Below are 15,010 nucleotides of genomic sequence, written 5' to 3'. Positions count from 1 at the left end.
GAACTCGTTTGTAAATACTAGCCTATCATTTTAAAAGCATACACGTGGAATTCAAACCCAAAATGGCAAGTTAACACTCTACTTTTAAGTTAAACACATTTTAGTTTAATATTTTAGAACATTTTCTCACCCAGTGGTCCATGGACCACAAGTGGTTATGACAATTACAGGTGATCCACAAGAAATGTTAAATAAATAAAAATTGTAAACATAGGCTATTTGTTACTTTTCTTATCAAAATGTGCCCATAAAATGTAAGACCTTTTGAACAAATAGGCATAGGAGGGGGGGGAGTTTAAATTAAATAATGACTGTTATGAAGGCAAAAGGCTTGATACGTGTGCTAGGCATATTATAGGCTTGTGTAGGCATATAAGATTTATAAGACTCCTTTATAAATGTTTATAATAATCATGATTCATCTATGTGGCAACTTTATTATTTATTGGTCATATAATGCATAAGGTCAGTGGAACAGCACATTATAATTAATGTTAGGTAGTTACTTTGTTACACGTTGTTATGCATAATAACAACTCTTATTAAGTCTACATTATAATGTAGGTAATGATGCATTATACATGTGATTATAAGGCATGCTTCACGCCTGGTATAATATACCTTCATAATTAGCTATACTCCAATTTATAGGCTAATGCTTATTGCTTATGCTTATTTCCAATATTGTATATAGCCTACTTTTACTTCTCCACGTCTCAGAGACATACTCATACTGTGTGTCATTGGCTCAATTTGTCAGTTTGTCACATTCAATAGATCCTGTTATCTTTTGTGGTCAGATGTAATTTCTTGGGGTTTATTAGGACTATGGTAAATAATAAAAAAAATAAATCGCCATAATATTTTGTAAAGAAATACATACTTAGCCCCATGCTCGAATGCCCCCGCCCCCTGTCAAAAACTGCTAAAATACCCAAAACAAAAGAAAGCAGTAAATGAAAGAAAATTAACACTCACCTTTTACTTTCTCTAATAACAACCTAAAACATGTAACTTGGTTGAAAAAAACTAAAGTTGTCCTTTAAGGACTTCAGTGTTTTGTACACACAAGTGTACAGTACAGAACAAATAATGTTTGTTTTTGTCATCTTTGTTGAAGAGTCTGAGCAATTATGTTTTAGTTTATTTTGTGCCATTGTTGTTTTAGTTGGCTAATACTATAGATAGTTACTTTAAGTATAGCCTAGGCAGGCCTAAAGTTCAATGGATTGTTCAAAGACTGAGCTTAAATCAGAATTTGCTACTAAAAGTAACACTAAGACTAAGTTGCTAAAATACTTTTAGTCTTCCTAGGTTAGGTTTCTGGTGGTTTAGGTTTATTCTAAGTGGGGGACAAAGAACCTTTTTTTGCATGGTGGGGAACATAGAACCTGCATGGGGGACATAGGTACGCTCCCGTTGTATGAGGTTTAGTTTCACTGAAGGGGGATTTGTCAACATTTCTATAGGCTGTCTAGACACACATTGTACTATAATTGCTTCTGATTGTCATGTATATGAATAATAATGGGGTGAAACTATAGTGATGTCTGACTATATGTGCGATGCCAAGTTTCATCATCATCATCATCATCACCATCATATCACACCACACATTAAATGTGTGTACATGACAATCAGGAGCAATTATGTGTGTCAGACAGGCTATACACATTTAAACAAAGCCCCCTTCCCTGAAACTTAACCTCATACATATGCACATTTATTATCAGGGGTGGAAAGGGTAGGCCTACTCTTTGTTTTTAACTTAAGTAAAAGTATCAATACTGCAATGTAGAAACATTTTGCAAAAAAAAAGAAAACAGGTAATTATTGAAATAAAAGTAAAAGTACTCATTATGCAGAAAGTTATCATATAGGCTAGCTATGTCATATAAAAGTGGTTAATGTAGTCTGTTTTGTACTGGGTGCCGGGCAGCTAAAGTGAATATCAAATAGCCTAGAGAAGTTTATCTGAGTCTGAGAACCCCCCCCCCCCCTTTTCCCCTCACTGTATATGTTTCTTTCCCCTTATTTTTGCTTCCTTTATGATGAATTCCTGTTCTGTTCTTTGACTATATGGAAGTGTCTATTTCTACGTCTCTAAATGTTTTGATGAATTGAACATGGTGGACCCTCTTGTCTTTGTATTGAGTTTGTGCTTGAAATGTACTGTAATTCTGCAAACTGTTAATACATATTTCAATCAATCAATGAGACATATGAACATCCATGAAAAGTGAACTTTTCTTAGAAGAGATTAACTTGAAGCAACAGAATCCGGTAGAATCTGCACCTGGCTCGCTGATAACAAACTATCCTTACACCTGGGAAAAACTGAATCCATCCTCTTCGGATCAAATAGTAATCTCAGCAAGGCAGATGGCTTCTTGGTTAGAGTGGGTGACAATATTATCACACGAAAAGATCAAATTACCTACCTAGGTTCCATCCTGGAGGCCAATCTTTCCGGTGATAAGATGGCCACCAACGTAATCAAAAAAGTCAATCAAAGAACAAGATTCCTTTACAGGATCTCCTCACTGGTCAGCAAAAACACCTTGAAGACCTTAACAGGAGCCCTCGTACAAGGTTTCTTTGACTATGCATCCACCTCTTGGTACCACAGCACCTCAAAGGCCCTTAAAACAAGGCTCCAGACCTCCCAAAACAAACTGGTCAGGCTCCTACTTGGCCTCACCCCCCGAACCCACCTCACCCCTGCCCACTTTGACAGGCTGGGATGGCTTAGGGTCGACGACAGAGTACAGCATCTTGCAATGGGTCTGGTCCACAAGATTCGATACACCACCAAGATACCCATGTACCTGTCTAAATACTTCCTTAGTGTAAACGAAGTCCACACCCACAACACCAGAGGGAGTACAACAAACCATGTACAACCCAGATTCGGCACAAACAAGGGACTAAATTCTTTTCGCTCCTATGCCACCAAAATGTGGAACGCCCTACCAACAGTCATTAAGACATGTGAATCCCTTGACTCCTTCAAAACCGCTCTCAAAGGGCACCTACGGATGGCTGCAATTCGAAACTGGCCTCTGTAAAATCTGAATCCCCCCCCACCCCATTTTCCCTCACTGTATATTGTATCTTTTCCCTTTTTTGCTTCCCATATGATGAATTTAGCTACATAGAAATGTCTATTTGTATGTCTCTAAATGTTTGTATGTCTTTAAATGTTTTGATGAATTGAACAATGTGGACCCTGTTGTAAACAAGTGTAATGCTTAATTGGGTCGTCCACTCACAGTTGACAGTCTTTGTATTGAGTTTGTGCTTAAAATGTACTGTAAATTCTACAAACTGTTAATAAATATTTCAATCAATCAATCAATCAATCAATCCAGCGAGTAATTTCAGTTACAGAGGGGTGGGAGTTTATAAGATTTACTTCCTCTCACTCCTTTTCGGATATGCTTAGATTTCATACTTTGTCTTTTTTCTTTTCCTTTTATTTCTTCATGCTATATTTTAATCTAATTATTTGAATTGTTTTTCTTTGTGATGAAATGCAAAGAATTGACAAAAACAAACAAACAAAATGGTTTCACCTAAAGAAACATCAATCACAGCCTGTCACTCACACTAGACTCCGCCCCTTCCATGCACGCAGAGTCGCAGACTATTAAGGAAGGCGTACCGCTCATCAGATCTCACATTCTCAACAGAACAGAAGCAAGCCGAACTTATCCCTGGAAAAGAAGGATATAAATCACATTAGCGTGGGAATAATCTCAGGAGTCAAAAGATGCCTTATTTCGGCAACGTGAGAGACCTCTCCATCGTCTTCAGCTCTCCCCCGGAGTTCGGCAATGGAGACGTGGTGTCCGGCAAGGTGATCCTGGAGCTGAACGGACGGAGCAAAGTGCACGCTGTCAAACTGGACGTTAAGTATCTGAACCTGAGAGAAGAGCTTCTGCATGCAGGTCACTATCAATTATTCTCATATCATATATATTCATTGTGGTGCTTATTGGAAATGAATTTGGACGAAAATGTAAATATGCACAATTTAGCCTATTTTGTTTCCTTCGAGGATGAATCAGCTGGCAATTAAAAGTTAAATGTGTTGTGTAGCCTAGTATTTGAGGGCTTTTTTGTCTACTCTACACTGTCTACTCTACAGGTTGTCGTTCAAATAGGAGAGCTTATCCAAGCTGCAGAATGCACATGCTTGTGTAGCCTAGTATTCCTAGTATTTGAAGGCTTTTTGGCTCCACACAAATGTACAAACCCTAATGAATAATGATGCACACTGCAATTGCTGTAGGCTATACGCAGGCGGACACATTCTCATGTCATGTCAACACATTGTCTACAGGTTGTCGTAACTTCATTTAGGAGAGATTATCCAAGCATGTGCAGAATGCAGATACAAACAGGTTATTCCTAACCTCGGTGACACCAGGTTGAGGTTATTCATGCCGGCCATTCTCTGGCAAAGTGGCTCTAGCACTGGTAAAAACCATCTGTCAACACAGGTGCATGTCGTTCCCCAATCACCTACGTGCCCTTGCTGTCGAGGCCTGGGGAGGGAGAGAGGGGCGTGCCCTTTGCTGCCCAACACATAATCCAATTAAGTGAATTAACTAATACGTAATCTATTAAACTAATATAAATAATAATGCTTTGGCTAAATAATATCAATCCTAATACAAACACAAACTGCCTTGGGAAATCTATCTATTCTATCTATTATTGTTCAATTCATGTTGGCTGCAATGTATATGTCTCAAAATAAACCCATTTAAGATGTTAATGAAATACTAGCCCTGGAACATGACTGCCATGATGATTATCATGACAGTCATGCAGAAACCTTGCCCTGTTTTTTGCGCTCGCTGCATTTACAAGATTTCCGTATATATAAACATACAGATTTCAAATATAAAGTACTCACAAAGTGTCCCACGGGTGTTAGTAAGTAGCAGCGCCAGCGATTAGAATTTCTGCATCCCGCGTTGTTTAATAAAAAGCATTTTTGTCCGAGCTCCCCGGCTACTTTTTTCAAACGGGGTTCGTTTGGGAAAACCACAGTTGCACACCGGGAGCGCACTTGCCTATTGGTCTGTATTGGCAGGGCGGTCAGCGTACCCATATCGAACACACCGAGTGCCACCCTCCTCCCGACCGATAGGGGCGCGTAGTTGAAAGCCAATGGCAAAATAACACCTCGGATAAAAATGCTTTTTATTAAACAACACGGGATGCAGAAATTCTAATCGCTGGCGCTGCTACTAACTAACACCTGTGGGACACTTTGTGAGTACTTTATATTTGAAATGCGAATGTTTATATATTTTAATTCTTTGTAAATGTAGCGTTCGCAAAAACCAGGGTGAAGTTTCGTCATGACTCTCGTATGAAGAGTCATGAATCATGGCTAATGAAATACAGAAATAGACGGAAACACCTTTTCTTTTTATCCTATATCCTCCTGCATGAGTTCTCTCTAAAACCTATTTTCTGTTTACTGGAGACTAAGAGCAGATGCAGAGAGCCCTGCGATTGCAAGTGTGGTTGCCTCTTGTAAGACATTTTAACAGACTTTATATAAGTCTGATGTCATACTGTATGCCATAGCCTACATCATAATAATGGAAAACATCAGCGTGGTGACATAATAATGGAAAATCCCATAGAGCCACATGACGTCAGAAGTTACTCTAGAAAGAAACATACAATAAAATGACATTAACAATAGTCTGGTTGCCCCGTAGCCAACCACACTAATATTAATATTATGAGAGCATGCTAACATTTATTTATTTCCCCTCAGATACACTCTCTGCAGGCATACACGAGTACCCCTTCAGTTTCCAGATCCCAGAACGCATGGGGATGTTCTTTGAGGCGAAACACGGTGGCAGCATTCGTTACTTCGTGAAAGTGAGGCTCCACCGACCCTGGGCAGCTGTCAAGAAGACCAAGAAAGAGTTTACTATCATCGAGACCATCGACATCGACACACCCACCCTGTACTGATGATCCCAGAGACGTGTCAGTGCACACAGTCAGACATCAGCGCAGACACACAGACACAGACATCACAGACACACAGTCAGACATCACCGCAGACACACAGACACAGACATCACAGACACACAGACAGACATCACCGCAGACACACAGACACAGACACACAGTCAGACATCACCGCAGACACACAGACACAGACATCACAGACACACAGTCAGACATCACAGACACACAGACACAGACATCACAGACATCACAGACACACAGTCAGACATCACAGACACACAGACATCACAGTCAGACATCACCGCAGACAGACATCACAGACACACAGTCAGACATCACCGCAGACAGACATCACAGACACACAGTCAGACATCACCGCAGACAGACATCACAGACACACAGTCAGACATCACCGCAGACAGACATCACAGACATCACAGACACACAGTCAGACATCACCACAGACACAGACATCACAGACATCACAGACACACAGTCAGACATCACAGACATCACAGACATCACAGACACACAGTCAGACATCACCGCAGACAGACATCACAGACACACAGTCAGACATCACCGCTATAGTTTCACCCCATTATTATTCAATTATGTACATACAGTACATGCGCAGCCGTTTTGCAAGAAATGTCTGTGACATGTTGACGTCATCAGACGTCATGTGACATGTTGACATCATCAGACGTCATCATTGTGGTGACATGTTGACATCATCAGACGTCATCATTGTGGTGACATGATGACATCATCAGACGTCATCATTGTGGTGACATGTTGACATCATCAGACATCATTGTGAGGAAAGGCATCGCTCACTTCACACAGTGTGTTTTTTTTAAATGGGTGTGGCTATTTTTAATGGGTGTGGCTATAGCTATTCAGGGCGAAGCCCTGACATGACAATCAGGAGCAGTTAGGGTACAATGTGTGTGTCAGTTAGGGTACAATGTGTGTGTCAGTTAGGCCCTAACCCTAACTGTTAGGGTACAATGTGTGTGTCAGTTAGGGTACAATGTGTGTGTCAGTTAGGGTACAATGTGTGTGTCAGTTAGGGTACAATGTGTGTGTCAGATGGAATCTCCCTTCCCTGAAACTTAACCTTATACATGTATTGAATGTTTGTTTTGTAAACGCCATTGATAATGAAGGGAAAATGTACGTCATAATATAACTCTAATATTGTCTCTTTATTGTTAATGGCGTTTAATGTTTGTGTTGGCACCTTTTGTTTGACATCACTATTACATAATATATTAGCGCCCCTCACTTCACACAGGTGTGATTTTCATTATCCGACAGTCATTAGACTGACAACCTACCTCAAGCCTTAACCTAACCCTAACCGCAAGCACGGGAGCAGCGCATGTTCGAGCGCTTGTCCGACTGTTGTTCCCACATGTCGGACTAATGCTCCATCGGAATTTCCATTGGATTCCACTATTTAAACTTCTGAATGTTCAATAGTGGTCATTTTCTCATTTTTAAAGCTTCATGGTTATGACGAGATGCTTAGTTTTAGCATGTAGCCTAATGTGATTTCTCAGAACAGGACAAATTAAGTTGACACTTCCTCTGACAGACTATAAATAATTTAAAAAATGTCATCTTTCTAAATAAATGTTTTTTTATTTGATTTGATTTATTTTTTGTGTTAAACACATTACAGGTTAATGCCCTAACCCTATAGAGGATTTAAGATATTGTTATCCTCAGATTCATCTGGCCTAGGCCTACTTCATATATTTGTTGATGAGGCTGTTAACAATATAGCCAGTGGCCGAAGGCCTGCCTCTTTATTTATTTATTTATCTCTTATTTTAATTTTACATTTAAAGTTAATTCACCATTAACTTAACAATGTATAGCCTAAAGTCAATTTGACTAATTATAGTTCAATGAATTGAGAAAATAACTACATGAGGAATAAAAGTGTACAGCATTGCCAAGTCATGCCAGATGATGAAATTGGAAGAGACTTGGCAGTGCACATATCAGACATTTTCCTCTAGTTTCACCCTATTATTATTCAATTACATGTAAGCTTACATGACAACCAGGAGTTAGGGTGTGTGTAGGCCTGTAGGGGATGGGGATGGGGTGTGTGTAGGCCTGTAGGGGATGGGGATGGGGTGCTTGGAATGAGTTCAGAATCATGAAAACCCCCTAGTTTGACACATAACCCGTAAAATTGCAGCTGTACGAAAAGCTTGAATGATGCTCTTTCTATTTGCAAAGTGTTTGTTTAATAAAAATCCACCATAGACATGTTATGAGCTACTTTATGTCAAGAAAGAGATTTTCCAAGTGTTGGAGTTTGGAAGCACTCCCTTTCAGTAATGCAACATCCTGCTGCCTCCTGCATTATGTGCAAATTCAAAACAGGTGGTACGCAGGACTGTTGAGTGATTAATCAGAGCGCTTCCAAACTCCAATACTCCAATCACCTGCAAGGAATTTCTTGACATAAAGTAGCTCATAACATGTCTACCATGGACTTAACAAACAATTTGCAGATAGGAAGCATCATTCAAGCTTTTCGTACAGCTGCAATTTGAGTGAGTTTGACAATTTAATACAATTAGATAGGACTTTGTCTGTTTAGATGTATGGGTAGTCATTGGCAAATTGTGGCTAGTTTCCACCCTGCCATTAACTTGTGGAAAGATGACCACTGTGTGCATATGGTCTTGAGTACAGTTTAGAAGATGGAGCCATGTTTGAAGTAGCTGTCTGGTGTGGTCATTTCCGGGTATTGTAACTTGTATTTGACTTAGATCAAATACAACACAATCAATCAAGACAGAAGCAGCAGGGCTGGCTCTTTTATATCACCAAGTTTTCAGAGTCGCCGCCCCACCACCACACCTGCACTGACAGGTGTTTGATGCAAACGACCAGCTTTTAGTAACACTTGTCAATTTTGCCAGGGAGTTAAAACTATGGCCTACAAAACAACTAGGCTACACTACAGCCATGTACGCTGACAGTTGAAAGATAAGATAAGTTGAAATATAAGATAAGACTCACAACAAACTGCCTTGCTTGGTCGTTTTCTTTCCAAATTGCTGCTTTAGCATTAACATTGTATCTTTGTGTCTTTTGTAGCTATATCTGCCACTGCCAGTGTGCGTGAGGCCTAGCTCCGTTTGGAACCTCAAAATCTATGTTTTAGCTCCTAGAAGAGCTGACAGTTATAAGAACTATTCGCCCCTGCCCCCTAACGCGTAAGCATCTGTATGGAGGGCTACTGAGGGTGATCGAGAACAGAGCAGCCAGGAGAATGAGGCCAGTCACTGCCATCAACACTGGGAGCTCCCAGCCAGCAAACTCTGTTCTATGATACCCAAAACATGGGTATTGATCAGAAGACTACCTACCTACATGGAGATACTAAAGAAAGATGCATGGGAGGATTGTCTTGGTAATAAGCAAGACATATGTTTGGAGGATGGAGATGACTATGGAGACGCCACTGGAGGGCTCATTCGAGGATGACCTAGACTAGAGAGGGATCCAAAATTTGACTATGGCCATCACGAAGCCAGAAGACATCTCAGGGTAGAAAACTTTCTTTTGCTTTGCTTTGCTGCTGCAGTTGCTGATTGTGGTGTGTGTTGTACGGTCGCCCCTTTTCCATCTCGCCCCACTACTCTTTCTAGCTGTAAATAACAAACATAATTAATGTTGGTTAGAGGAGAGCAGGAGTGGACCTGAGACGTAGGAGGGGCCAGGACAGGAGTCAACCCACAGTGCCTAGTCCTTCCATGCGCCAGAAGCGTAGGCCTACCTCCCAGCCCTGGCAGAGTAGTTCTGGAGTAGTTCCAACGGATTGTGTGGCCCTGTCTTTCCCTAATGGGACTGATCAAGGGTAGCTACTGGGACGTAAGTCGGGACTTGATCACCCCGGCTGGGTCGCCTGAGTGAGGGGTATGATGTGGCCATGTGGGTAGACCCGAAACCCCGTTGACCTCAGGATACATCACTGAGGATTAAAAATAAATAAAAGGTATTATCATATTAATTTATCATTGTTAATGTATATCCACGGGCATAATAGCATGATGATGCCATTACAAAACATGGGCTACATGGAAGAAATGTGTTTTAATAAAACGAAATTAACTGCTAGAAGGTCCTAAATTAACTTCTTCTACTGTAGCCTATCACAACCTGTCATAAAATAAGACTCTGCTGCCATCTAGTGGAAATTGACGTAGCGCAACAGACCAATCAACCAATGAACCACCTAAAGTTTAAGCCCTGAACCCTACATAGTTGACCGGGGTCCCCCAGGGCTCTATGCTTGGTTAAGATCTTTTTTTACCCCAAATACACCAAATCTCTTTGCTGAAAATAGACCATCTACAATCTCATAATGCATCAGGTTCCGTAATTTTCTCTGAATGTTGTACATGTATGCAGTATTTTTTTTGTCACTTAACTTTTTTATAAATGTTTTGAACAAAGAAAACAATAGCAACACACATACAGTACAAACAAACATGAAACAAGAAAAAGAAAATAAACTAAAGTCAACATTGCGTATCAAAATGTGCATGTCACATATTCCTAGGCATTTACTGTTGTTCCTCATTCCCCCATACCCTTATTCTTTCTGTTCCGTCTTAAATGTTGTCCATTTGTACCATTTGTCCTCCATTAGTTCTTCCTGCAGTCTCAGACGGTGTGTCAGTTGATCCATGAGATGTATCTCCTGAATCAAGTCCTCCCATTGTCCCTGTGTTGGAGGTTCCATCTGTCCCCATTTTCTTGTGATAGCTTTCTTTCCTGCCGCCAATAAAATGTTTACCAGATATCTATCCTCTCCTCGTATCTTTCCCCCCATCAAGTTTCCGAAGTACAAAAAAATCACACTTCATAGGCACCTCATATCCTAATATCTTTTGTATCTGATCATGTATCATTTTCCAAAAAACATCAATTATGTATGCAGTTTATACAACAAGTAGTAGGCCTACATGTTCAACCTTGGCATTGACGCTTTCTTTTGTAGCCTAAATGCACTCCTACTGTTATGACAGTAATTCAATTATAACATAATTGAAGTTATAAAAACATAGGATATATATACACACATACAGTTTTCATTTAGTTTTAGTCTGTCTGTCTGTCTGTAGGAGAATGCATCTCACAGGTCTGTCTGTCTGTCTGTCTGTCTGTCTGTCTGTCTGTCTGATTTTTCAAAAATAGCAGAACTACAAGCTCGTGCGCTATGAGCTTGTAGATCTGCTATTTTTCAATAGCTAAAGCATAACAAAAGGGGATCCCCATTGGGCGGGAACCCCTTTTGGTGTTTCAAACTTTAGCTGTTGAAACAGAGTGGCGCACTACGAGCTTGTAGATCTGCTATTTTAGAAAACGTCTGTGAAAAGTCTTTGAATGTATATTGTTTCAGAGCGAACGTTTTTAACTCGAATCTTCTGCTTCTGAGGGGTTCCTGGAACAATATATTTTCAGATGGGGGGGTCAGCGGCCAAATACATATGATTTTTGGGGCGTCCTTGACATGAAATACTGAGAGTGAGAACTGCTGACATAGAAACATGAGGTTTTTCAGAAAATTGTCATGGTTTAGAAGACATTTTTTTTTTAATTTCGACGTCAGGCCTAAATGGGTTAATATGTGCCATTTCCGAATGCTTTCCAAAATATCCTGGGAACCAGAATATTGATTTTGCCCTATGGTGAATTGACCGACAGGGTAACCCAGGTGTACTTGGCCATAGACGACCGTCTCACCTCACTGGAGACGGACACCTTCAGCAAGACACGAGAAGAGAAAATGGAAGACCTGTTTGCTCAGAAAGACGTACGGTTCTCCTCTCAGCACTCATCTGGGTATTAGCTGTAAAATGCTCTTTGTATCTCTTTGTTAATCAATTATAATAAATAAATAAACATCATGTAACAACATAGCCTATAATCAATTAATACATTAGATAGATAGGTTTTTTTAGAATATAAAAAGGCTCTTCTCCATTATTTGATTAATCCAACAAACAAACAAAAGGGTAATGGATAGAACAATGGCTAGTGAAATAGTGTCAGTCCTAGTCAGGGTAACGGAGTGGCATTTTTCCCTGTAGATCAGAGGTGTCGAACTGAACTTGGGGCGAGGGCCGCATTGGTCAAAAGGTCACTTGATGGGGGCCACAACCAGTTGCGGTCGATATCTCAGTCAGTCACTGCTAGAATATAATATAATATAATATATTCTATTCTATTCTATTCTATTCTATTCTATTCTATTCTATTCTATTCTATTCTATAATATTATTATAATATATAATATATATTCTACTGTAATTAATAAACAATGCAATAAGGATCACCAACAAAACATTTGAAAGTAAAACATTTCAATTTGAAGTAAAGACATTAGGCTACTTGTCTACCTTGTTTACCTACATCTGCTAATATGCAAAATATCTGCAGTTTCTGTTCAGTCATGTGTGGCTTTTGTTCTTATGTTTCAGGTGTTGATGACCTGTAGATGGAGGAAGCGGACCTACGAAGCTGGATAGAGAAACTGCCGGCCCGCCTCATGGCCTGTGGCCCGGACTCGCCCCAGCAGCTGCAGGTTGTCCTGCAGTCCGTTGTGATGAAGAAACAAGGACTGTGTGAGATGCTGCAGTCCTGGAATAGCAGGTTACCTTATATACATATTGTTTCTTCTTTTTTTAATTAACCCATTTTGACCGGAGATCAGATTTAAAAAATGTCTTCTACATCCTGACAGTTTAAAAAAATAGCAGACCTATACAAGCTTGTAGCGCGCCACTCGATGGAACTATAGTGTTTACAAACATTGTGGGTTTGTTTACAAACGTTAGATGTTTGTTTACAAAAATGGGTTTGTTTACAGACATGTAGGGTGTGTCTACAAACATTTAGGGATTGTTTACAAACAGTTGACGTTTGTTTACACCATTTTGGGTTTGTTTACAAACATTTCAGATTTGTTTACAAGCATTTTGGGTTTGTTTACAAACGTGGATTTGTTTGCAAATATTTTGCATTTGTCTGTCTGTAGGGGAGTGCATCTCACAGGTTGGGCTGTCTGTCTGTCTGTCTGTCTGTCTGTCTGTCTGTCTGTCTGTGTGATTTAAAAAAGAATAGCAGACCTACAAGCTGTCTGTCTGTGCGTGCGTGCGTGCGTGCGTGCGTCTGTCTGTCTGTGGCTGTGGCTACACTAGGCAGGCGTGAAGCGTCAGAAGTCCGTCGCGTCAGGTCTCACTTTAAATCCTTCCGGGGCTTTGGGCGGTTCCTAGAGGAGACGCACACGGAAGCCTATTTAAACGCCTGTAGTCCTCTATTTCTTCGTTAGCGAAGTGGGCGTGAGAGGGACGTTTGAGTGACAAGATGTTGACACAGACAAAGGCGCATTCTAGTGTAGGCTGTATGGTGCTGTGTTGCTACTTGGCTATGGACTTATGACTGTCTAGTCGACTGGTTAACATACGTGCCTTTGGAACGGGGGACCCGGGTACGCCTCCCGGCCGAGGAGTTTTAAAACTAGTTTTGTTTTCGCCGACGACTTGCGGACGGACAACTTACATCTGACGCTCTCCTCCGCGCGGCGTCAGATGTAAGCTGCCGACAAGCGTGTGTCACCCGGCGGTGAGAAGGAGAAGGAGATTTTTGATTGATTGATTTAAATATTTATTAACAGTTTGCAGAATTACAATACATTTCAAGCACAAACTCAATACAAAGACTGCATGTTAACTGTGAGTGGACGAACCAATTAAGCATTACACTTGTTTACAACAGGGTCCACATTGTTCAATTCATCAAAACATTAAAGACGTACAAATAGACACTTCTATATAGTTAAAGAACAGAACAGGAATTCATCATAAAACAGTGTTCCCTGACCGGGAATCGAACCCCGGCCGCGGCGGTGAGAGCGCCGCACCTTATCCACTAGACCACCACGGAGATGGATAATGATGATGAGAAGGGCAGCACATGATGAAGAGAACGGGCTATTTTATAAAGTATAAAAAAAAGTTATTTTCAATGTCATGGATCAGGGTTACAGTAAATGACAATGTAATTCAGCCAGGGGTGCCATGGATGAAAAGATTACAGGGGTGATCTGAAGCAAACATGAGAACCAATGCTTTACTTTATTTCTTCAGACGATTTTTCAATGTTTTGTTAACAATTTGGACATAATGTTACTTCGAGCAGTTCGAGCTGCCCACTGCCCAGATGTCTTCCTGTATCCCTTGACATGGCTTCACAATTCCCTCCCAGGGGGCGTTTGACAGCGTGAAAGAAGACAACTACAAGTATAACTCCTCCCAGTGGACGGGCTGCAGGCTGCATCTGTTCCATTGGCTAGTGCCTATCACTGCCGGGTGACACGCTTCATTTTCACGCTTGTGCGCGGCTTCCATTTGAGTCTGTCCGTCGCGTCCATTTGAGACTGTCCGTAGCGTCCGTCGGGCGCGGAGGTGGAGCTTATTTTCCATCCACCAGCTGTCTAAAAAACCCACGAAGAAGAAAAGTTGAGCTTCAAGTTCACGCCTGCTGAAGGCTAGATGTGCTCACAGGGTCTGTCTGTCTGTCCCTGTGAGCACATCTAGCCTTCAGCAGGCGTGAACTTGAAGCTCAACTTTTCTTCTTCGTGGGTTTTTTAGACAGCTGGTGGATGGAAAATAAGCTCCACCTCCGCGCCCGACGGACGCTACGGACAGTCTCAAATGGACGCGACGGACAGACTCAAATGGAAGCCGCGCACAAGCGTGAAAATGAAGCGCGTCACCCGGCAGTGATAGGCACTAGCCAATGGAACAGATGCAGCCTGCAGCCCGTCCACTGGGAGGAGTTATACTTGTAGTTGTCTTCTTTCACGCTGTCAAACGCCCCCTGGGAGGGAATTGTGAAGCCATGTCAAGGGATACAGGAAGACATCTGGGCAGTGGGCAGCTCGAACTGCTCGAAGTAA

General features: G+C 41.1%; 1 protein-coding gene across 1 annotated transcript; it reads left to right on the top strand.

Moving 5' to 3' along the window:
• Positions 1 to 3,698: 3,698 nt before the first annotated feature.
• On the top strand, positions 3,699 to 6,009 carry LOC310859716 (arrestin domain-containing protein 3-like; the record flags this gene model as incomplete). The annotated part of the gene is made up of 2 exons (XM_083766406.1): positions 3,699 to 3,950; positions 5,804 to 6,009. Exons 1-2 carry the CDS (start codon positions 3,773 to 3,775, stop codon positions 6,007 to 6,009), a joined length of 384 nt encoding a protein of 127 aa, XP_083622532.1. The 5' UTR covers positions 3,699 to 3,772.
• Positions 6,010 to 15,010: the final 9,001 nt, after the last annotated feature.

This window comes from Protomyctophum parallelum, assembly GCF_964188405.1.
Source record: "Protomyctophum parallelum genome assembly, chromosome: 6".
Classification (NCBI taxonomy): domain Eukaryota; kingdom Metazoa; phylum Chordata; class Actinopteri; order Myctophiformes; family Myctophidae; genus Protomyctophum; species Protomyctophum parallelum.
The sequence above is the reverse complement of the archived record's forward strand: the minus strand, read 5'-3'. Positions and strand labels throughout refer to the sequence as shown.